This window comes from Sceloporus occidentalis, unplaced genomic scaffold, assembly GCF_023333645.1.
Source record: "Sceloporus occidentalis isolate IW3139 unplaced genomic scaffold, rSceOcc1.0.p SCAF_4, whole genome shotgun sequence".
NCBI classification, from domain to species: domain Eukaryota; kingdom Metazoa; phylum Chordata; class Lepidosauria; order Squamata; family Phrynosomatidae; genus Sceloporus; species Sceloporus occidentalis.
In genome coordinates, this window is record NW_028316984.1 from 57540550 (window position 1) to 57566229 (window position 25680).

The 25680-nt window shown below is 40.8% G+C and overlaps 1 protein-coding gene across 1 annotated transcript in view; it reads left to right on the top strand.

Moving 5' to 3' along the window:
• The window catches only part of LOC149313891 (low-density lipoprotein receptor-related protein 1B-like), a 734124-nt gene that overhangs the window by 388033 nt on the left and 320411 nt on the right, over window positions 1-25680 (top strand). Inside the window, exons 12-13 of the mRNA XM_089523040.1 lie at window positions 2452-2688; window positions 20493-20673. Coding sequence (XP_089379166.1) covers window positions 2452-2688; window positions 20493-20673 — 418 coding nt within the window. The remainder of the gene's footprint in view (window positions 1-2451; window positions 2689-20492; window positions 20674-25680) is intronic.

Below are 25680 nucleotides of genomic sequence, written 5' to 3' on the forward strand. Positions count from 1 at the left end.
TAAGGACAGTATGAACTTGTTTGGCTGCCTTGGTGCTAGGTAGGATTTTTCTCCCCTTTTACCAGTTTGGCTTTCAGCAGGCTGCTAACTAGGGAGCTTATCACATGGGATTTGGGAAACGCAAATGGAGCAGAACGAAAGAGGGCAGGAAGGGAACGGAACAGGAAAATTGCACGTATTACTGCATGGGAGAGTGCTGCCAATGCCACCGGAAGTCCCCATTCTATTCCCCATCTTTCCCACAGCAGCCAATTTTCAAGAACTGTTCAGAATCATTCTGAACAGTTCTTGAAAATTGGCTGCTGTGGGACAGATGGGGAATGAATCAGGGACTTCCGGCAGCATCAGCGGCATTCTGCTGTGCAGTAACATGCATGATTTTCCTGTTCTGTTCCCTTCCTGCCCCCTTTTGTTCTGCTCCATTTGCGTTCCTCAAGACCTGTGCAATAAGCTCCTAGGTTTCCCCGGCCTTAATGGGGGTTGGGGAAGATTTGGTGTACACCTAGGCACCCCCTTGTGGTGAAAGGTCTGGCTCTGAGTAGCCTTTATAGGTCAAGGGACCTGGGGGTTGCTCAAGAAACAGCCTTCGGGGAGATATGTAGGTTTTACACTTTCTTACAAACTTGAGGGGGTTTGAGAGAGTGTGCCTCATGTCTATCTCCCTATGACTGGCTGAGGATATAATCCAAGTCATCAGATAGCCCTCAGAGTCTGGTGTTTTCGCTTAATGGGAAGGCTGAAAAGGTGGTCTCAGAACGACACCTGGCTTCAGCTGAACTCGCATCAGGATTTCACCCTCAGTTAATGTCTCTCAAGAGTTAAAGTTAAGAGTTCTCATTAAATAGGTTTCAGGTCTAATAAATGGCCCATTTTTATACATCCAATTTATGTGTCTGGTCTCTTTATGGCAGGCAGTTGGACTGGATGCCCTTGTGGTCTTTTCCAACTCTATGATTCTATGTGAAGTCGAAGGCTTTCATGGCCGGCATGCATAGTTTTTTGTGAGTTTTTCGGGCTATGTGGCCATGTTCTAGAAGATTTTCTTCCAGGAAGAAAATGTTCTAGAACATGGCCACATAGCCTGAAAAACCCACAAAAAACTACCTATGATTCTATGATTCTATGATGCTGTGATTTATTTCATGGTGGGATCTCAATCCTTCCAACCTGTCTTAAGGGGTCTCAGACATCATTAATTTATGACATTATAATGTCAAAATAGTTCTTGGCTTCTTATTTGTGCTAATATCTTTTTCATGTTAAGTATGGTGGATTTGATCCAGGCAAAACTTTAGAAAGTGTTTGCAGTCCATTTGAACACTGAGCCAAAGAGGTTTATCACATGGAGGTCCTTCCATGTGATAAACGTCATCTAAGCACCCCCCAAATGTCATGCAAACGCCATGGGTGTGATCCCCCATGGTGCTATGGAAGTGTAATCATGGCTCCCGCTCCATTCCTGTCATGCAGTTGTAACCAGGGGAGCCTCCTGGAATGGTTTTCTTATTAACAGGATAAATCGTTAATAAGAAAAGCACTCCAGGAAGCCCCCCTGGTTACAATTGCATGATGAGAACGGAGCGGGAGCCGCAATGACACTTCCGTAGCACCATGGGGGATCACACCCATGGTGCTTGCATGATGTTTGGAGGGTGCTTGCGTGATGTTTAGCACACGTAAGGACCTCCATGTGATAAACTCCAAAATCAACTGCAGCTCTGCTTTCCCACTATTTTGCTAACTGATTTTCAGGTAGAAGTATTTTCCTTTCCCGAACATTTTGATATTGGCTTGTCATAGTAGTTAATTTTTGTTTTGTTTTTCACCTTAAAAATAAACTTGAAAATCTAGGAAAGCAAGTTTATTCTATTTTAAAGACCTCTGACAAAATTGGCTACTGTTAACAAACAAATGATTAATATAGCTGATGTTTGTGTGTTATATTCTTTTCATGCTCACAGAATACATCATTTGCACATATTGAAATAGATGAAAGGCAATCTTCTGGTTTATATTGTTTTCCTCCAGACTTTAGTTTTAAAAGAACTTGGCAAAGTATTGTCAATTTCCTGAAGCTCCCAGTATTGTTAGAATAAATGGTTGTCAATGGATTCTAATGAATTGTAAAATGACTGCAAAATGCCTATTTTACACTGGTTATAATGTTATCCTATGATCTATTGGATTTGTGAAACATGCATTGTTACAAAAAGGCATTGATTAATTATATATAACTCAGTCACAGAAGTAATTTGTGTTTTAATTAAGATAATGCAATTAACCAATCATCTTGAGTTTGGATACATTCACAATATTTGAGAGCTTAATTTTAGGTATTGAATTAGATTTTAAAAAAACACTAATAGCACTGGTTAATTAAATGGTGACAGTTTCCAATGTAAAGAAATTAGGCACCATTGCAGCTTTATGTTTGTAATCTTTCTTTCTCAGGACCAAAGAATGAGTTGTTCCTCTTTTATGGGAAGGGACGTCCAGGCATCATAAGAGGAATGGATCTGAATACCAAAGTAGCTGATGAATATATGATCCCAATAGAAAACCTGGTTAATCCTCGAGCATTGGACTTTCACGCTGAGACTAATTACATATATTTTGCGGACACTACCAGCTTCTTAATAGGACGTCAAAAAATTGATGGCTCAGAGCGTGAGACAATATTGAAGGATGGTAGGTGGAGCTTGGACGTATTTCCCCAGAGGTTAGAAGATAGGATGTTTTACCTGAGCATTTTCAAGAGCTTGGCACTACTTAGTTTTGTTTCTGTAAATTAAATCCCTTTCCAAGTTTTACTTTAATGGCTCTGAATTTTGCTGCATTTTTCTTTATTGTTTCAAAAAATATTAAAGTGTTGTTCCACAATTAGCTTGCAATAGCTGCAAAAATAAAATTGCATAGTATATGATAGCATTAGTATTATTTATTTTAATGTTCTTAGGATTTAGTATATGTTGCATGTTTAAAATACTGTGAGAGAGATTTTTGTCAACAAATAAAAGGGACTAAGGGACTACAACATCTAAGCTGTAGAAATAATGCAGTTTGACACCACTTTAACTGCCATGGCTTGTACAATTCTAACTTTTGTGCTCAGTTGTATATCCTTGCATTTTAGGATCATCTCTAGTTCTTTCATAGCTGTCCTTCCCATTCTTAATTCTCTTTTGATTTCTTGGCTGCAGTCTCCATTCTATCAATGTTGGATCCCAGATATGAGAATTCTTTTACTATTTCTATTTCTTTGTTATCTAATTCAAATGTGTGTAAGTTCTCTGTGGTCATTATTTTTGTTTTCTTTATGTTCAACAGTAGGCCTGTCTTTGCGCTTTCTTTCTTGAACTTTCTTCGTAGTTGTTCTATGGCTTTTGAGGTTTTCTGCTAATATTATGTGTCATCTGCGTACCTCTGATTGTTGATATTCCTTCCTCCTATTTTCACTCCTATGTCTTCTGTGTCCAAGCCTGCTTTTCTTACAATATGTTCTTCATCTAAGTTGAACATATAGGGTGATCAGATGCAGCCTTGTCTGACTCCTTAGCCAATTGGGAACCATTCTGTTTCTCCATGTTCTGTTCTGACAGTAGCCTCTTATCCTGAATACAGATTCATCATCAAGACTATCAGATGTGTTGGCACTTCCATGTCATTAAGGAATTCCATAGCCTTTCATGATCTATGCAGTCAAAGGCTTTGCTATAATCTATAAAGCACATGCTGATTTTCTTTTGGAACTCCCTTCTATGCTCCATTAACCATCATACATTTGCAGTGTGATCCCTAGTGACTCTTTCTTTCTTGAACCCTGCTTGAACCTCTGGGATTTCTCTCTCCATGTATGGTTGGAGTCTATGTTGTATAATTTTGAGCATAATTTTGCCTGCATGGGATATTAGTGCTATGGTTCTATAGTGGCTGCAATCTTTTGTGTCTCCTTTTTTGTGGATGGGGATGTATATTGATCATTTTTAGTCTGTCAACAAACATTTTATTTTCCATATCTGTTGACATATGTTAGTTAGCACTATAGTTGACTCTTGAGCAGCAGCTCAATTGGAATATCATCTGTTCCTGCTGACTTGTTTTTTGCCATTTCTCTTATGCAGATATCTGTGGATTTCAATAGGGAAGCCATTGAAATCCACAGATATCTGGATAATTTCAACCAGAAAGAGGAAACCGTTAAAGTGAACAAAATTTGGCTACCAGTCCTGAGGAATAGTAAAATAAGGACTCAGCAAATGCAAATGGGAAACCATTCAGAGTCAGGGGCTTTCCCAGCAGATAATGATCACCAATTAGCAGACACTCATCCTCTTTTGCATTAGCCTCCCAGCCTGAGGACTGCCTTCAACACAGAACAATACATATGCAAATCAGTCCTGCATTCCCAGGTTCACACAGTATATATACACCCAACTTTTTCCAGGCAAAGCATTCTCTGAAGATGCCAGCCACAGATGCTGGTGAAACGTCAGGAAGAAAATTTTTCTAGAACATGGCCACATAGCCCGAAAAACCCACAAAAAACCATGGATGCCGACCATGAAAGCCTTCGACTTCACGTTCCTGAGCATCCTTTCCAACCCATTTCTAAAAGAAATCCTTGGTATACTGAAGATCTTAGAAGGATGAAAAGGGCTGGACAAAGACTAGAGCACCGCTGGCGAAAGACTAGGTGTTTCTCTGACAAGACACATTGTAGGACTTTTCTTAAAGCCTATCAAGTGGCAATAGATGCAGCAAAGAAGTTTTTCTATTCTGCATCTATTGCCTCTGTGAAGTCTCATCCAGCAGAGCTTTTCAGGGTGATAAGGAAGCTAGTTCAGACTCCTTCCACCCTGAATCCCTTCTTACAATCTACGGAGGCCTGCTGCAACACTTTTAATAACTACTTCACAGATAAAATCTCTTTGATAAGGGCCAGCTTAGACACTGGTATTAGTACAGAAACAAAAAGATAGGTGTCCAGTGGCTCTGTTAATGAGGTTTTATTGGATCAATTTCAGTCTATGAGTACTGAGGATGTAGATAAGCTGCTCGGAAAGGTTGAAAAGACTGGCTTCATGTCAGGATACGGGGTGGACTGCCTTGGTTGATGATCTCCATCTGGGCATCAACGGGGGAAGTGTGACCCTGTTGGTGCTCTTGGACCTCTCAGCGGCCTTCGATACCATTGACCATGATATCCTTCTGGAATGCCTGAGAGAGTTAGGAATCGGCAGCTCTGTGTTGCAGTGGTTCCGGTCCTACCTCTCAGGCAGATTCCAGGTGGTGTCGCTTGGGGACAGTTATTTGTTCAAGAGGGAGCTCAGGTTGGGCGTCCCTCAGGGCGCAATTCTGTCCTCAATGCTGCTTAACATTTACATGAAGCCACTGGGTGATCATCCAGGGACATGGTGTGGGGTGTTATCAATATGCTGATGACACCCAAATTTGTTTCTCTATGTCTTCGACTGCTTCAGTGACAATGAAAGGCATCTCCCCTCTGAATGACTGTCTGAGGTCAGTAATGGATTGGATGAGGGAAAATAGACTAACTTGAATCCAAATAAAACGGAGGTACTCGCTATAGGAAACCCTGCACCAGGTATGGAGATTTGTTCACCAGTCCTGGATGGGGGTCACACTTCCTCTAAAGGACCTTGTCTGGAACTTGGGGGTACTTCTGGATTTGTCACTTTGCCTGTCTTCCCAGGTTGATGTGATGGTTAGGAGTGCCTGTTAGCTTCGGCTGATATGCTATCTGTGACCCTACCTGGAGCAGGGGAACCTAGAAACGATTGTACATTCACTGGTAACCTCTCGTCTTGATTTCTGTAATGCGCTCTACATGGGGCAAACCTTGTGCCATGTTCAGAAGCTGCAACTGATTCAGAATATGGCAGTCAGGTTGGTCATAGGTAAAGCTAAATTTGACCCTATTACACCTATATTGAAATCTCTTCATTGGCTTCCTATTAGCTTCTGGGCTCAGTACAAGGTGTTGGTTATTACATATAAAGCCCTACATGGCTTGGGTCCAGCATACTCGATGGAACGCCTCCTCCCATACAATCCTTCCCACGCACTCAAGTCCTCTGAGAAGAACCTACTCCGGCCAAAGAAAACCAGGCTGGTGGTAACTTCCCAGAGGACCTTTTCAGCTGCCACTCCTAAAATATGGAATGACCTGCAGAAGAGATCCACCACATTACATCTTTGGAGGCGTTTAAAAAGGCGATAAAGACGGATCTCTTCTGGCAGGCCTTTCCAGACTAACCTCCAGCGGAATTAACCAAATTGATTCAGTTACTCTTTCACCGCTTCTCCTTATGGTCTCTTGGAATAATTTGACCTGTGTCAAACCTTAGTTACAAAATTTGTAACTAAGTGCACTATATTGAGGATATTGTATTGTATCTTGATGTTTATGTGCAATTTTAGCAGAAGGAAGGAGGGTTAAGGGGATAAGGGAAATTTATATTATTGTCCGCATATCTGTTTTATTGTACTGTTGTTATCCGCCTAGATCCCGGAAGGGAGTGGCAGGATATAAATAAATAAATTTATTATTATTATTATTATTATTATTATTATTATTATATTGGTAATAAATAAATAATTTTAGAGTCAAATCCTATTGTTGCTCCTCAAAAGAGTTATCCCTTTAAATCAATGGAATTTCCATATGACTCATCAAGTTCTCAGGGAATACTCTGTTAGAATGAACCAAATTTAGACCACTGTGTTGAAGGAAGCTACTGGACATCAAATGTCAAGGACACTGGGGTGCAATCCTATTTATTTATTTACTTATTTAATCCCCTGCTCTTCAGAAAGGCTCTCAGAGTGGCTTACAAATTACCTTCTTGGAAGAATCAGTTTCGTAGCTAGATGGCTAGACCTAAATCACCACTTTCCCCCCATAAAGTTTTTCCAAGAAGTTAGAGAATATTCATGTAGTTATTCTATAGATCATATAAAAAGAAAGTAATTGAATTCTAGATTGCATCACTCCAGAGCATAGGTAGAGAACTGAGCTTTTAAAAAATGGACTGAGCTTTCACCACAGCCCTGGTGGCACAGTGGTTAAATGCCTGTACTGCAGCCATTCACTTGAAACCACAAGGTTGCGAGTTCAAGACCAGCAAAAGGGCCCAAGCTCGACTCAGGCTTGCATCCTTCCGAGGTTGCTAAAATGAGTACCCAGACTGTTGGGGGCAAATTAGCTTACTTGCTAATTAGCTTACTTGCTGTTCACCGCTATGATCTTTGGAAGAGCGGTATAAAAATAAAACAAATTATTATTTATTATTATTATTATAAGTTCCCTTCATTTGGAAAGTGTAGCTACTACAATTCACTCTATGTGGGGATACTTGAAGATGCCTCAGAAGCTACAGTTAGTGCAAAAGATAGCAGCAAGATTGCTGACCACAACACTTAGCACATAGCTCCAGTCTTAAAGGAATTGGTACGACAACCAATATTCTTCAAGTCTGAACTTGAAGTCTTTGTGATAGTACATTCAGAGCCTTTAAATGGTTAGGGACTCCAATACATGAAGGAGCATCCTCGCTCTTATAAACTTATCTAAGAGTTGAGATCTTATGGATGACCCTAATCTTGCCGTCTGCAAATGGGAGTAATATGTTACTGGAGAATATGGAGACAGTCTTCTCTGCTGTAGGACTGTGTTTATAGAATGGTTGTTGCCATTGCTATTTTCTTCTGGTGCCTAATTAAAACATGAAGATTTATTAAAATCTTTGTAGCTTAATTTACTTTTTCCAAAATGTGCTTGCACAGGATTTTAACTGTTTTAGTGTTTTTAAAGTGTTAAATGGCTCAGTTTATTGCTCTAAATCTGGAATTGTTTTAAATTACTTAAATTGTTATGACATGTGTAACATCCTAGTATCCTATGATAGAGGAGAAGATATACATATTTCAGAAAATGAAAATGAAACACAATATGGGAGAAGTTTTGGCACAATACTTTTTCTGATGTGCCAGCATACTTCATATAAGACATTTTTTTATATCAGTTATGGTAAGATCTTGGGTTTATAGTATTTATTTTGTAGATTGCTAGACCCTTAAGGTCCACCATCAATCAGAGTTTCATGCAAAACACAAAGAATTAAAGAATCTTGACACCTGAAATTTACTTGAATACCAAAATGAATTGCAACCCACTCTCCTTCCACACACAAAGCCTCACTCTTGGTTAGCCCAAGCTTTTTTCATTTTAGCGGTATAATTTTGGAGATGGCTGGTTAGGAGTTTTGTTGCTGCTTCTATTTTTAAATAAGGATTCAAATCATATCTACAACTAATTTCAGACCTTGAACCATCTTGAGTGGTACAATGCAGAATTACCTAAGGCTCCATGCACACTACAGAAATAATGCTGTCTGACACTGCTTTAACTGCCATGACTCAATGCTATGGAATTCTGGGATATTTAGTTTTGTGAGATATTTAACCTTGTCTGTCAGAGAGCTCTGGTGCCACAAGAAACTACAATTCCTGGAATATAATAGCATCGAGCCACTGCAGTTATAGCAGTGTCAAACAACATTATTTTGGCAGTATATATTTAGCGTTAGTTAGAAAATGCAGCTTTGATATCATTTTTACTTCTTAAAGAACATCCAGTAGAATTTTCAGTGATCAGAAATGAAGAGGTTAGTAATATCAATGGCAGAGAAAGATGCAATAGATTATTATATGTTCTTTTGCTTAAATATGATCTGTACCCTGGGATGACTTTTAAAAAATGAAGTAGGTAAACTAAGACATAGTATAGTGCTGTTTCCAAAAAAGGAAACCAAGCTGAGTCTTTGTTTTGACACAAAGACATTCTTTGTTGGCTATAGCTTTCTATTTGAGACAGAATTTTGGCCTCTGTATTTTATTTCCCCTTCATCTTCTTACACAGAGTTCTGTCTCAAAGAGAAAGCTACAGTCAAGACAAATAGGGTTCTTGAGCTGAATGTAAATCTTCCTTTGTCTCCACTTTGCAAGGAAGTCAGAATGGGGAACTGCAAGGTTATTCTCCTTGCCCTGTGAGACAGTGAGTTATTTTGTGATCATCTTGGCAAATTAACCAAAATTGTACAAATGTAGCAAAAGTATACACTTGCACAAAATGTTGATGGCTGCTGCTTTGTTGCATGGTTTTTTAAAGATTAGAAGTTATGGATGGGATACTTGCAACTTTTTAAACATTTTGTGATTGCTGTCTGAATAAGTTTCACTTCTCAAAAGGAAAAGATGGTAGGTCCATATGGAGAGAGTCTCTGCAGATTTCAGAGACCTTGAAAATAATATTGTGCTCCTTAACTTGGTGGTGTCTACATTTGGTAGGTTTAGATGTCTCGTCAAGGAAAATCTGAAATTTGGCTAGTATTCTTTACATTCTGTTTTTTTAAAGTAGAGTGTGATGGAAAACCTAGGCAGGAGTGCAAACTGCCTGTCAAAAGTAGTGATTTATTACATTGAAAGCATCCTACCACTGCTCATGCTGAAAGCACTGCCAAGACCAGTCTGCCACAGCATGAAGCTGCTACTATGAACTTTGGAACTGCACAAGGTTGAGGGATATTTTTTGAACTGTTCCATGGCTGTTAACTCCCTTAATCCAGCCTTAGATTTCACTTGTTGTTATGTGTCTTCAAGTCATTTCTGACTTATGGAGATCCTATTACAGTTTCCTGGCCAAGATTTGTTCATAGGGGGTTTGTTATTGCTTCCCCTTTGAGGTTGAGAGAGTGTGACTTGCCCAAGGCCACCTAGTGGGTTCCCTTGGCTGAGCAGGTATTTAAACCCTGGCCTCAAGAATTGTAGTACAGTGCTCAAACCACTACACCAGACTGGCTGTCTAGAACTCACTAGCCCAAAACATTTGTGATGATTTGGCAAAGTAGAGATGTGTTTGTGAAGGCCTTGCTGTGATGTAATAGACAAAATAAACAGAATAAAGTAGAACCTTGTCACTGTACTCATGTTTAAGTCTAAAAAATTTAGTAAAAAAATTGGCCCAAAAAACTTTGGTCAACTTATTTATGGGTCAGTGTAAGTACTGTATTTTAACTCTTTTCAAAAAAGGAACCTCTCCCTTCTCTGAGTAGAGTGGCAAAAGGTGAGAGCTTAGTCCATCCCAGGAGCATCCCATCTACTTACTCCACTGTGGTGCCACTTCTCACCTTTGCCTGAGTGGAAAATGGTGGGGATGACAGCTCTTTGGAGCTTGTGCCCAAAAAGTGCTGAGAGGAATTGGGCTCTGAAGAATTTGAATAAGACATTTGTGCATGTTTGTCAGCTTTTCTGGGTTAAAATCAGGCTAAGTTATCACAGGGAAGACCTGTGAGCCCCAGCCCTGGACTCTGCCTTCAAGGGGTGTGGCAAGGGAGAAGGGACTTAAGAACTCCAACTCCCAAGGCCCCTGGGAAGACCTGCGAGCCCCAGCCCTGGACTCTGCCTTTAAGGGGTGTGGCAAGGGAGAAGGGACTTAAGAACTCCAACTCCCAAGGCCCCTGGGAAGACCTGCGAGCCCCAGCCCTGGACTCTGCCTTTAAGGGGTGTGGCAAGGGAGAAGGGACTTAAGAACTCCAACTCCCAAGGCCCCTGGGAAGACCTGCGAGCCCCAGCCCTGGACTCTGCCTTTAAGGGGTGTGGCAAGGGAGAAGGGACTTAAGAACTCCAACTCCCAAGGCCCCTGGGAAGACCTGCAAGCCCCAGCCCTGGACTCTGCCTTCAAGGGGTGTGGTAAGGGAGAAGGGACTTAAGAACTCTAACTCACGCCTCCCCTTGCCACCGGACTCCACTGAGAGCTGCGTTTGCTGCCGGGCGGCCCTTCCCGGGTTGTCGGAGGTGCGCATCTGCGCACCGGCCCGGGGAGGCTGCCTTCGGACTGCTCTCTTGGAGACTCCGCAGCTTCGCAACTGCGCAGCTGCGCATTTCTGCAGCGGTGCAAGGGGCAGGGGGTTTGTGTCCACGCCAGCCTTGGAACAGAGCATGTCGGCCGTGTCATACCTCTGTTCTTTTAGTCGCTTGGTAAGGGGAGAGGGAGGATATGGATGTGGGGAATGCTTCGGCTGGGGAGGGAGAGGGTAATATCTGCATGAGCGGAGCTCCGATTGAGGTGGTGTGGGGCAGGGGGAGGTATGGCGGTAGGAAGGCGGACTTGCGTTACAGAGGAAGGCGAGATCGATGTGTTATATCTATCTCTCCTTCCTTTCCCCCTCCTAACCAAAGGGACCCGAGGGTCATTCCAACCGTGCCACAAACCCTGTCGCTGCTCCTGTGCAATGGCAGGTCGATTAACAACAAGTCCCACATTATCCACGACCTGTTGGAAGATAGCAATTGCGACCTGGCTTGCATTACCGAAACCTGGCTCGGGCCTGAGGGAGATGCTGTGTGGGCGCAGGCCCTCCCTGCCGGGTTTTTGGTGAAGGACCAGCCCAGGTTAGGTGGGCGGGGGGGGGGGTGTTGCCTTGGTACATAAGAACACCTTGTCTCTCACCAGGAACCACATCCGTCAAACTTCCTTTATAGAGTGTATTTACCTGACCCTGAAGGCTAGGGACAGTCTAGGGATTCTGTTGGTGTATCGGCCACCCCGTGTGCTAACGGACTCCCTTAATGAGCTGACACAGCTGGTTGCGGAGCTGATGCTGGAAACGCCCAGGCTATTAGTCCTGGGCGACTTCAACATCCCCTTCACGGCCAACTATGTTCCATCCGGTGCGGCTCGGGAATTCATGGATACCATGGCGGCCATGGGCCTGTCCCAGCTGATCACGGGTCCAACGCATTTTGCGGGTAATACACTGGATTTGGTTTTTTGTACGGATGCGGAAAATCCGTGGGCGGAAATAACTAATATTTCCCCCCTGTCATGGACGGATCACTTCCTCGTGGAGGCAAAAATCAAGGCTTCTACCCAGATCCCCCCCGGGGGTGGTGGACCTATTAGGATGGTCCACCCTCGAAGGCTGATGGAACCCAAGAGGTTCCAGGAAGCCTTAGAGGGGCACATGGTTGGAAATGACGGTGACTCTGTTGATGCCCTGACTGGTATTTGGAATACCGGTCTCTCTAGGGCTATTCACAGCATCGCTCCCAAGCGCCCTCTCAGGCCCGCTTCCAAACGTAAGCCCTGGTATACGGAAGATCTCCGGGCAAGGAAGCGGGTCCTGCGACAGCTAGAGCACCGCTGGCGGAAACACCTACGTTTAGACGACAAGGCTCTCCTAGACCGCCTTTTGGAGGACTATGGAGAGGCGATACGAGCAGCTAAGAACTCGTTCTATGATGCTCGTGTCGCGTCCGCGGAGTCGCGTCCAGCAGAGTTGTTCAGGGTAGTCAGGGAGCTAAGTCAGCTCCCTCCTACCCTGAACCAGATCCTTGAACCTTCTAAGGCCTGCTGTGACCAATTTAACAACTTCTTCGCGGATAAAACTTCTCGGATAAGCGAAGGTCTTAACGCCGGCATTAGAGCAGAACCTAGGGTAGAGGCATCCAGAGCCTCTGTGGACTCCATTAAACTGGATCAGTTTGAGTTGGTTAGTACCGATGATGTGGACAAGATCCTTGGAAGCATTCGGAAGACAACCTGCTCCCTCGATCCCTGTCCCTCATGGCTAGCGGCTCAGGGGGGACCGGTGGTAACTTCGATGTTACACCGGATTATAAATACATCCTTGAGGGATGGGCAATTTCCATCCAGCTTGAAATTGGCCACCGTAAAACCGCTGCTAAAAAAGCCCTCCCTCGACCCCCTGATGGATAATAATTATCGGCCAGTTTCGCTATTGCCATTTTTGGGGAAGGTGATCGAGAGGGCGGTTGCAATCCAGGTTCAATCGATCTTGGATGAAACGGATTATCTGGACCCATTTCAAACTGGCTTTCGGGTGGGTTACGGGGTTGAGACGGCCATGGTCGCCTTGGTCGATGATCTCCGTCTGGGCATCGACAGGGGAAGTGTGTCCCTGTTGGTGCTCTTGGACATCTCAGCGGTTTTCGATACCATAGACCATGGTATCCTTCTGGAGCGCCTGGTAGAGGTGGGAATCGGGGGCACTGTGCTCCAGTGGTTCCGGTCCTACCTCTCTGGGAGGTTCCAGATGGTGCAGCTGGGAGACGTGTGCTCCGATAAGAGGGCCCTTACATCTGGGGTCCCTCAAAGAGCCATTCTGTCTCCCATGCTTTTTAACATTTACATGAAACCGCTGGGAGAGATCATCCGGAGACATGGGGCGCGGGGTTATCAGTACGCTGATGACACCCAAATAATCTTCTCTATGTCTCCGACTGATGCAGTGACTGAGGATGGCGTCTCTCCTCTCGTGGCCTGCCTGGAGTCAGTAATGGGCTGGTAGAGGGAAAAACCGACTCAGTCTGAATCCAGAGAAAACGGAGGTGCTCGTGATAGGTTCTCCTGGCCCGGGGATGGCGGTGGTTCCACCTGTCCTGAACGGGATCACGCTTCCCGTAAAGGACTCGGTACGCAGTCTGGGGGTGCTTCTTGACTCGTCGCTCCACCTTACATCTCAGGTGGATGCGACGGTCAGAAGCACCTGTTATCAGCTTCGGCTGATTCACCAGCTGTGTCCCTACCTGGGCCAGAAGGACCTTGAAACGGTGGTACATGCTCTGGTAACCTCTCGATTGGATTTCTGCAATGCGCTCTACATGGGGCAACACTTGTACCATACCCAGAAGTTACAATTGGTACAGAACATGGCAGCCAGACTGGTCACTGGCATGCCCAGGGCCAGTCATATAACACCCGTACTTAAAGATCTGCACTGGCTGCCTATTCGCTTCTGGGCGCAATACAAGGTGTTGGTTATAACCTATAAAGCCCTACATGGCTTGGGCCCAGGATACCTTGAGGACCGCCTCTCCCCATACAATCCGCCCCGCACACTCAGAACATCTGGGCAGCAGCTACTGAGGGTCCCTGGGGCAAGACTATCCTCTACATCGAAGAGGACATTTACCATCGCGGCCCCGACCCTCTGGAACACGCTGCCCATAGAGCTCCGCTCGGCCACCTCCCTGGCCCAGTTCAGGAAGGAACTAAAAACCTTCCTGTTCAAGTCAGCATTCCCCGATATAAGTCCTAGTTAGTCTCCCCCCCTCTGAGAGCAGTGGCAAGCTGGCCAGAATGTATTTTAATTGTAGATTTTAATGTATTTTATTGTATTTTGTGTATCTGTTTATTATGCTGTACACCGCCCTGATTGTAAGAAGGGCGGTATAAAAATAAAACTTTTATTATTTATTTTATAAAGTTAAATGCAATTACTGCTAACATGCACCGGCCTGGGGCCAAAAGTAGGGCTCGGGGGAGTGGAGCGTCTGCACTCTCAAAAGCCCTACCACACGCTGTGGGCGCCATCTTGGTGTGCCACCATTTACACAGCAAGTACGACAATGATGTTTGTGGTGCAGCACCCAAACAGTGTGATGCTGCGTGGATGTCATCATTGCATGTGAAGGTGCCAATAACTCACTGTGCATGGCAGAAAAAGAACCCGCCAGGAGAGTTTGTTTGCTGTGGCCTCCAACCGGGGCAGAAATGGGCAGCGTTTGTCTGCTCCTTTGTGCCCATCTGTATCCCCCCCCCCCATAGTTGCCATTTGCTTTGCTTTGCCTTTTCATTCTTTTTGACATTTGTTACTGGTTGCCTCCCCCATACCCACCATTTACTGTAGTTCTCTATTTATTCCTTTAGTCTTTCAGGTGAGCACAAACAGTTATGTCTAACAGAATTTTGTTGTCATTTGCTTCATCCTTTACATCCTTTGTTACATGATCCTATGTTTTACCTTCAATTTATCCATGGGTTATATCTAAATCCATAATTTTGGCCTCAAAACCTATCCTTGGCTTATACATGAAGTGAATTTATAGTCAAGTATATATGGTAGTTTAAAAAAAACTTCTGGAAAAATTGAAGTCATTTATTTTTTAATTAGGAATTGAGGATAATTTCTTTTGATGTGCATGGAGTGAATGGAAAGGTGGTAACTAGCAATATGTATAGGCTGATCTTGTTTATCTCTTCTGAATAATAGGTCCTGATGTGTTTAATAATGATTACTTTCAAGTGTGAGAAATTGCACCATTAAAGCTTTTTAGGACCATGGGAAAAATAGAAGAAAACAGGAATGTCTATTTTATTTTATGTTCCTCTTTTCTTTGAATATAGGATGTAAAATAGCTACAATATAAGTTAAAATAAAATAAAAATATATAGTAAAATACTTTTAAAATAACATAAACAATCAATCCAATTAAAACATTAATTTAAACAATATAAAAAGTGAACCCATAGTAAAAAGTATGAAAGACCAACCAAACATCTTTCAGCCCCAACCAGTCAAATGCTGAAATCCTATTTAAATAAAAATGTCTTTGCCCCCCACCCAGCAAAATGCAAACAAGGAGGGAGGCAACTGACCCTACCTTAAAAAGGTGTTCCACAGCCAAGGAACAGCCACTAAGAATGTTCTCTCCTATGTCCTCATCAAATTTGTCTCTGAGAGAAGTGAGACCTAGAGAAAACCCTCTCCGGAAGATCTTAAGATTCAGCAGTCTCACATGTAGAGATACAGGTTTTCAGATAGTTTGGACCTAAGCTAGAGCTTTTCAGTGGAAGATGTGATATTTGGCCCATGTGGACATGACCTGAGTTTACTAATAGCTCTGTAACTCAGAGGAAATTCCAGAGTTTTGGAAACAGCCCATTTTGATGTGGAATACCTCAATGGACTTCTTTTTCACCTCAGAATATCTTCCTGTCCCAGCCATTGTATCCCTCATGTACAGATGTGAGAGCTAGACAATGAAGAAAATGGACAGGAAGAAAATCAAGCCATTTGAGATGTTGTGTGTCTTTCTTGCCTTTTAAAATTAAAGTATCGTTGTTCTCATTTCTGCACTTTGATTTTTCATTAATCCATGCTCCTTATCCAAGGCTGTTTATGACAAATAATTATTCTGGAGATATTACAAGAAAGGAACAATGTTTCTATCTTTTTAAAACCACTGTGCAATAGCTATGAACTGTCCTAAGGATGAACTTTAACTTCACCAACTTTGCCTTTCATTATCTCTTAAAAGAACAGAAGTTACTGAAATTGCTGAAATACTGTTTCTCAATAGGGAGTGATGGAAATGGTACAGATGCAGTGACATCCGAGACAGAACCCATGTAAAGCAAAGAATCAAGCATAGGTCCAAGACTTCAGAACGAGATGCATGGAGCACTTGTTTGTCTGTATAAATTTTCTTATTCTGTGAATCTCATGCTTTGTGATTAAGACAGCTGCAGAACTCAGCATGGAGTCAGAAACTAACAAATGAAAACTATTGATCAAATTGCAGGAGTCAATTTAGTTCAAGTATTGTGTTCAGAACTTGGCAATGTACAATTTGGCTGCTAATCTTACAAAGGAACTCTTGCAAGTCCTGCAATTTTAAATTGTGCAAAACAATTCATCTCATTTTTTAAAATTTAATCTATTGAAAATTTATTAAGGTCATAGACCAGCATAATATTTTAATTAATCCAGTACTTTAAAAGAAGATGAGGAAATTCTTACCAGTTCCACCTTCTGGTATATTTAACCCATTTTGGTTCTGATAACATAAATTTTAGATGTTTTATTGGATGTGGCTAATGATGACACTGAAATTGGAATAGTGGCTGTAATCAAACCAAAGTTAAGCAATTTTAATATAACATTCAGAGATGTCAGTGATAATTTGGGAAATGCTAATTGGTTACAATTTAAAACCCCTTTCTAGAGAATAAATCCCATAATGAACCCAGTGGGATTTACTATGAAGAGAAACATGTAGGGTCACACCATTAACTTTTTTACATTTTGGCTGCATTGCACTTAGGGGTGAAACAGACAGTCAAAAAGAGCCAGCTTCCTAGGGGGCTAGGGGTGTTCCGAAAGCAGCATGCCCCCAGTCTGTTGGAAAGCCACACAGCTGACTGCATGAGCAGCGGATCCAGGGAGGTTTGGCGGCACAGCATTCTCAAATGCTGCACTGAAGAAACACTGAAAAAAATGCCACAGTGGTGGCAAAAGTGTCCTTTCCCCAGTGCACTCCAATTTGCACCAGGAAAAGGCTGGGTTGAGGGTGTGGCATGCAGTTGCCACAGTCCCAACCCAATTAGCAAAGGGGCAGTAGCAAGCCGCTCCGTACTCACTATTTGTTTCACACCTTAGTTCCTGTCCATCATCTGAAGCCTTCAAAAGATTATACTGTACTGAAACAACCCAAGACCATTCCTGTGATCCATAAATAAGTGGATTATAAATTCTATTGGGAAGTATTGTTGTTTGAAAGATTTCACAGGTTTCAGGGCCAGAAAGCTAGCAATAGCTAATAAGGTGTTTTGTTTTGTTTTTAAGGGGGGGAAATACCTATTTCTGGTCTTCCTTTGCAATACATGGCTATGTGAAAATTTGGGGGAATATTGTATGAGCGGTCAGAGTTCACACAAGATGACAAATAAAATGATCTCCCAAATATTTCTATGTGCAGTGGTTTCTTAGCAAAGGGAAATATATGAGTAAATGATTTCTTGCTAGAAGTGTGTTAATGCCAGTGATTTATTCAGCCTTGGTAAACAGGGCTGAGAGACCCACCGTGATAGAGTGGTTTGAGTGTTGGACTAGCATTGATAGAAACCCAGGGGTTTTTTTTGAGCAGGTTGTACTCTCTCAGCCTCTGATGAAGGCAATAGAAAACATTCTCTTGAATAAGTCATATCAAAATAAAAAAATCCTGTGATAAAGTCAACACAAGTTGCAGTTGACTTGACCATGCACAAAAAAGCAGCAAAACCACGATGGAGGTTTTATCATATCAGTGAGTTACATTTTTTACTTAAGTTTTCCCTTAAATCATCCCATTTTCAGCTTTACTTTACAGCAGTCTCAGCACTTTCAAAGAGCTACAGAAAACAATTATATCCCATGTGCTGAAAATGAAAGCAGAAGTGTGGAACTTGCTGCCCCCTAGATGTTAGAGTCCAAATCCCATCAACCCCAACCATCATTGCCAAGTGCCAGGAAAACTGAGCTGAGCAATTTCTGGAGAGCCTCATATTTCTCAGCACTGTTTTAAAATAACACGGATTGTCCTTTAGCTTGGTGTTATTCTACCTAGTACAGAAATTGATTTTTCATAAACTTCCAGTATGTTTGTACTTTTATTGCATCACTCCTTAACTAGTATTTTCTCAGCTGAAATGTGCTATATTACAGTATAACAAATTAATCTACCATGTTGGAGTCTGCTGGTTTTCTAATAAAGTTACTGCTGTACCTGCTAGATTTAATTACTTTGGAAAATGTCAAGCCTGTTGCTGCTGAAGAAAGATATTGGTAGCAGAGAATGCAAAGGAAAAACAAAGTTTGAAAAAGCTTTTGTTCTAATGATCTGAAATAATCCACTTCTAGCTTCATGTACTTTAATTCTTTGAACAGTTATTTTTAGATGTGTTTATATTATATATTGGAACAGATGCCTCCCATGTAGCTCTCTGTGCTATCACAGTGTTATTCAAAGAATTCTCCTAATTCTGAAGTGTTAACTTTTCTTTGTGTATGTGTACATGTGTGTATAGGCATGCTATGGCACTCATTAAAATCTTTATTGTATTTATAAAGTTATAAGCATGTTTCCATGACAACAGATATTAATAAGAGCTCATTACTAATCCTCAATTGCTTTTCGCTAGGACTTTTCCTTTTGGTAGACCATTACTATATTTGCCAATACAGAAAACGTGCAGGGGTAGCTGTGTTGGCCATTTAACAGATACAAACAAAAATCTATCACTGGCAGGATACAGACCACCCAAAAAAGGGCAGTCTATCCGCAACTTGTTTTGCTGCACGAGGGAGCCGCAGCGGACAAACCGCACGGTTCCCTCGCACAGCAAAAAGAACCCTTAAAAAGTGGTTTTTTCTTGCGGCACGTTTGTGATGCCACAGTGCACCAATGTACACACAATGACACCAGGACATGTGGACGCTAAGCGTCTGTCATGTCAAAATGGAGGCACCCATGTGTACAGGGCGCCACCATTTTGACGCCCCCCTCAGCCAACCCCTAGTACGTGACAGGGGCGCTGCAAAGGCCCGTCTGAAGAAGGCCAGTGATACCTTTATTGGCCAACCGAAATGCACAATATACTTGTTGCGCATGTTCAAAGCTCCATGCGCTTCTTCATCAGGCAAGATTTACAAGCCAAACAGAAGGGAAAAAACACACCATTGGAGATGTTGTTTCAGTCCTTAGTAAAGATGTTATGTTGGGGAGAATATCTTTTGCAAGCAGGCTCCTCCTCCTTCTGGCCATTCAGCAATAGGGAGATTTTCAAAGTCCAGGAAATTTAAAGTCCATTTGCATCTCAACAGGGCCCCCCCTTTTGCAATCCAATATGTCTCCATTCCAGTGAGGTCACAGGCCTCTTTGTAGTCTAGGCCTTGGTCTTGATTGTGCTGTTGCCATCCTAGGGTATAAAATATCCTATGGATATTTTAACTCATTCAAATGTGGGTGTGACTTGCTTTACAACCTATCCCATCCAGACTGCAGACACTATATCTTCTGGGTTAGAATTTAGCATTTTTATTACTAGGAAAAGAAAAATAGGCTGACTTCCAATGTGAAGTTCACAGAAGTATAGTGGGGCTTTCTTTTCCTTTCTCCTCCTCTCCTGTTATTTCACAACACTCCGTACCACTTGCAAATCTGCTCCAAAAGTTTACCTAGAGCAGCTTTTGAGGGTTCATGAAGGGGCACTGCAGGTGGGACAGGGATGCCCCCCCCCTTCAATTTAACTTTCATAAGCAGTTTTATAGACTGAAACTAGATCATATTATATAACACATAAAAGATATATATATTTCAAAAGTATAATAATTTTTTTATTTCAAAGTTCAGCATACTACTTGGTGGTAGCTTTTTTAGGACCTATCATGTTTACATCTTTGATCAAATATTCATTTGTTATCACATGCATTTCAATTCAAGTAGCTCAGAGTAGCATTTCAGCTTCCCAAAAACCCAATGATTAGTCTGAGAGATGGCTGTTTGGTCAAGGGCCAGTAACCTGCATGGTTGAATAGGCATCTGGGATGTCTAGTACTATGCCACATGGCCATAAACACTGATCGTTTTATGACAAGTTTAAGTCTTACCACATTAGACAAGTTCTTTTCTCTATCTAACTTCTCAGACTGTACTGTCATGCTGACAAACAATGATGCTAGCATTGCAGTTGAACAGAGTGGTGAAAATATATGACAATAGTGTGAATGCATAACTACTTTAATCACATTTGGACAAATACAAATAAATGAAGTGGTTTAGATCTTAATGAATACCATTTTTGAAAGAACGTGAATAATGTATAATACATAAAATGCTTGTTTGAACAGATCTTGATAATGTGGAGGGCATTGCTGTGGACTGGATTGGAAATAATTTGTTTTGGACAAATGATGGCAACAGAAAAACAATTAATGTTGCCAGATTAGAGAAAGCATCTCAAAGTCGGAAGACACTGTTGGAAGGAGACATGTCACATCCCCGAGGAATTGTTGTGGATCCTGTTAATGGGTATGAAAGAGTTTTATTACTGAAATGAACTTAAATCTATTTTGAATATGTATAAAATAGCAAATTATGTTCTTTTATATTGTTAAAGAACAGGTTTCATGAGACTTAAGTGAATTTAGTTCTCTGTCAGGTTATGATAGTAGACTGATTTATATAGATTGATATATGTTAGAGGCAATTGTTCCACAAAGTTTTAAAGCATGTTTGAGAACAAAATCTTTCTGTTAGCACATTCATAATGATTTTTTTTTTGGGGGGGGGGATCTGAATAGTAGATTAGAAGATGTTAGTTCAGGTTTCACATAGAGTATTGCATACACCTTTCTAAGTGTTATCACAAATTGGTGAAAGCCAATTCTATAACACAACGTGTTATTTCCTCTATTCTCAAATACAGTTCAGGAACCAATTCAATTTTACAGTTGAATTAAAAAATAACCAGATCTTCCTCACATCTCCTAAGCCTTTTTCAGTTACTACATTAGTAAGTGTTCATCTTGCTATTTTTAGTCATGTTCGAGATTTCTTAATCTCAAATGCAAACACTGTGTTATATCTTTTGTATTTGCAATTGTCCATTGAAGCTTGAGGTAATATTTTACAGCTTTAAACTAATCCACAAATAAAGGGTTTCCATGTGTATTATCAATATAGAATGTGTGTTAGCCTTTCTAGTATGCAACAGCATTCAGTGAACATTGCCAACAAGGTAGCTAATTCTTTTAGGGGACATCTTTTTAAACTGCAAAAGATTTAGTTTTATCTAGGCATAAATTCATAACTTTTACACTAGAATAATATGATTTTTTGTATATTAGTTTCAGTTTAGTCTTTATGCAATTTTTTAAAAAAGTTAGTTGCCCAGATCAAAGTAGGAAAAAAAATGGACACTAAGAGAGCCAAAAGACACAAAGAAATTCAACCATGGTGAGTATAACTCAAATATATATTTTAGTGATGGGAGGATATGAAATTGGAAAAAAATTCATCCCTATCTTTGTAGCAGTGCAGTAATCCTTCTGCAGGATCAGAAGCCTCCTGTGGATGAAAAGAGACAATAGATATAGTTCCATATTAGGTTGGAAAGTCTTTTTAAAAATGACTTCTTCTCAATATAATATAGATAAGGAATGGTTTCATCACTGATGGTATGATAAAATATTGTCTATGAAAAGTGTTAAACACACACACACACACACACATATATATATTAAGATAGGGTACTATGACACAAGGAAAATAAGCATAGAGACTTATTTGCATGAATCTTTTATGGAAAAAACAGACTGAAATAATGATAATTTGGTTTAAGAAGAATATATAATTATAACTCTAATAATAATAAACCAAACAGACTGATTATTATTACTTATGGGAGGGCTTTTTATTATTTTTCTTACTTAAATAATATGACAACAATACAGAAAAAGAAACCATTTTTAAGACGTGGAAACAAACAATCGTTAACATATATTCATTGTCAGTCTATGTTGAATTTATTGTTGTCAAAAATATTAATAAAAAATAAAAATTGATTTCTTAACTTCTTGGATAATTGGTGACAGAGGAGTCACAAGATAAATTTCCAGGTGCATCTCATCTCAGAATAAGCTGATTGAAAAAGATCAGCTTGTGAAAGTGAAATCCATCTCTAAGCCACATTAAAGGCAAGCTTGTTAAAAACAAAGCTTACTTGCAATTATCTTTAAAGAATAAACTACTTTGACCAATGAGGGTGGTGCAAGTGAAACATTACTTTGTAGCTCCTGTGCAGAGCTACAATTTGGTCATTATTCATGTAAACAATGTAACTCCACAAAAGACAAACTTGCATGAAGAGACAGTTGGGCTTCCTGGCCATTTTTTCTCTTCAAAGAATAGTGCAGACAATTCTGTGGTGGCAGCAGGACAAGGTGGTATGACTACATTTTAGAGAGCCAACAAACGATAGATTTAAAGAAGTTATAAAGTTTATCCCAATTAGAACCAGAGGTTAGAACTCAGGTTTTTAACTTAACATAGGCCTGGCACATACCTCCCCGAAAGGGCAGGCTGGAGGCGTCCAGTTTTCCTGTGGAGGGACACTGAACCAGCCAAACTGCACAGCATTCCTCTGCCCCAAAAAGAACTCGGAAAAAACGAGTTCTTCTTAGGATGCCACACACACATCATGTGTGTGCCACTGTCGCACTCATGACTTAAGCAACATGCAGTGATGTCTATATGCTGTGTACTACTTACGTCATGATGGTGGCCCCCATATGGATGGGAGGCTGCCATGATGCCAGTGCCTGCACATCCTAGGGTTCCGGAGTGTGCTGTTGCTGCATGCTCTGGAACCCTAGAACTGGCCGGTGGACGGCACTTCCTGCCCATCTGTCCCAGGCCATAGTTTCTTTGAACATTGGGGTGGCTGAAAGATTCATTTGATAAAGTTAGTGGGGAAATTGTCATGTTTGTCCATCATTGCTTTATGTCAAAATATTGAGTAGTGTGCACGGAGCTCCTTTTTGATGCAAGACTGGCAGCAGGCATGACAGAGCTCTGTTCTATGCAAAACCTTAAAAGTTGCAAACCAAAGCTCACATCACAAAACTTCCCATGCTTTAAAGATTTCCTTATTTTCTATCATGGATCCAAGAAAAAGACACAGCATAATGACTCAGAAACTCACTATTTTCTGTGTCAAATGTGAAGGTGTTTGCCCCCATTATTCAAAACCCTAATGAATTAAAATAACACATTAGTCTTAATGCATTATTTCGATCTCTGATTAGACTCTTGGTTGCTCTGCTTTGGCTGGAATAAAAGTCAGTTTGTGCAGAGAGAGTATGGCACATGAGACAGCAGTGAGTAATGATTGTAGACTCAAAGAACATTCATTTCAGAATTAATACATCACAATGTCAGGTAAATATACCAGTTTTAATGCAATGTTCTTTTACTTTTCAAGGAAGGAAAGCCTTTCAAAATAAACTTAAAACATAAACCACTTTCCATGTCATCCATTATTCAGATTTAAACTATTAAATTTTTTCACCATCAATTATATAGCGCATTGCACATTAATTCTCTTCATATTGCTCTAAGCACAAAAATGTATTGGCTTATGACTGAATAGACACAAACACTCTAGAGCAACATACACAAGGAATGACTCATAAAATAACTTCTACTGTTTACTCTTTAACATTATATTTGGACATACATTAGCCAGTTTACTTGAAGCTGATACTGAAATTAAATATAAGTTGATATTTAAATTAAACAGTAGTAATAAGAGCTAGTTACTGTTGTTATGTGCATTAAATTTCCAACTTATGGTGACCATAAGACAAACCTATAAGAGGGTTTCTTGGCAAGATTTTTTTTCTGGGGGGGTGCCTTTGCCTTTCTCTGAGACAGAGAGAGTGTGGCTTGTCACTCAGTGGGTTTCCATGGCCAACCAAGGATTCAAACCCTGATCTTTCAGGCCTAGTCTACATGTAAGTGTACTATGTGTAAGTGCATTGCTGTGGATTTTCACACAGTCACGTTGACGGTTAATTATCTTCACTTTCCTGCACCGATTTTCACCTGTTCACATCTGTTCACCCTCCCTCTGCCAAAAATGCACAGATGAATGGAGACATGTGTGATGGTGCACATTTCTGTGGGTTTCCATGGATGCACTGGCAAAAAAACCCACAAAGCCTTTTTTTGTTGTTGCATTTAAGGAAACTTTACATACAGGTGCCCCTGCAAAAAGCCCGAACTCCTGTGAATCATGTGTGGCCAGATCACATTCTATTTGACTGGAATGAGGAGTATTTTAATCATGTAGACTAGACACCAGTGTCCTAGTCCAGCACTCTAACCATGCTGGGCTTACAGTGTCTAATTAACACTGGTAATTATGTTTGCAAAATATTCCCTCATGAGCTGCAATCTGTATATTTGTGGGTATATTCTAGAAACAATGGTTTGAAGAGAGGTTTCATGCAACATAGTTAAAATAAAGTAATAATTTCTACACTGAACAACAAATTATTTGAGCCATCCTGTCCCTGGACTATCCACACCCCTCATTTATAGAAATATGCTTTCATTTTAACTTTATTGTTAGTAGAAAGGAAAGTTAATGACTGAAATACAATTATTGTCATGTTACAGAGAAAAACTGAGGGAGACTTGCCTTTGTTTTAATTAATTCCAGATGTGATCTTTAGTGACACTTACACTCAGCTTGGCTTGGGAAATGACAGGTAGTAGCTGCAAAACAGAGAACACTATTTTAAGTAATGGCCTTTTAACAAGTCAAATAAATGTTTGCAAGTGCTATTGATTCATCGTACTGTTGAGAAGAGTACAGAGCATATTGATCTGGTTATTTACTTCAGTTCTAGACAGCTGACATAAAGATTTCACTAAAGGCACTTTCAGATGAATAGTAGCTGTGCCTGAAGCCACATACTTTTGCTTGAATGGCACTGGCACCATGAATTAGGGAAAGGGTCATTCTTCTGGCAGTATTACCAATAGATGGCATACACTAAAACAGGGGCCAGGGTAGCTCTTCTTTTACTATTGTGTCGTATTTTGACATGTGTGATGTTCAATGTACTCAATTAAATTACATCAGAATATATGATACTGCCAGAAAGTCTCAATTAATATTTCTGAAATGAAATCTAATAATTTTTAATTTCACTGCATCCAAAACCAGGTTGCACAAAGTTTTTGTTTTCAAAATGTCTTTAGTGAAATTTGGACTAAGTTTTACTATATTTACAACTTAATCTGTTAAGTGATTAAGCAAACTAACTGTATTGTTAGATCATAGAAAACAAACTCAAGTTCTTTACACGTCTTTGGATCATATTTTCCCAGATTCAGAAAAGATACATATAACACATGCTGATTTTTAGAACAGTGTTTTAGTTAGCACAATATTTTTGAAGAATAGTACACTTATTTCCCCTTCCTATATTTTCTATGCTCCAAACTACACACTGAAATAATCCAGTT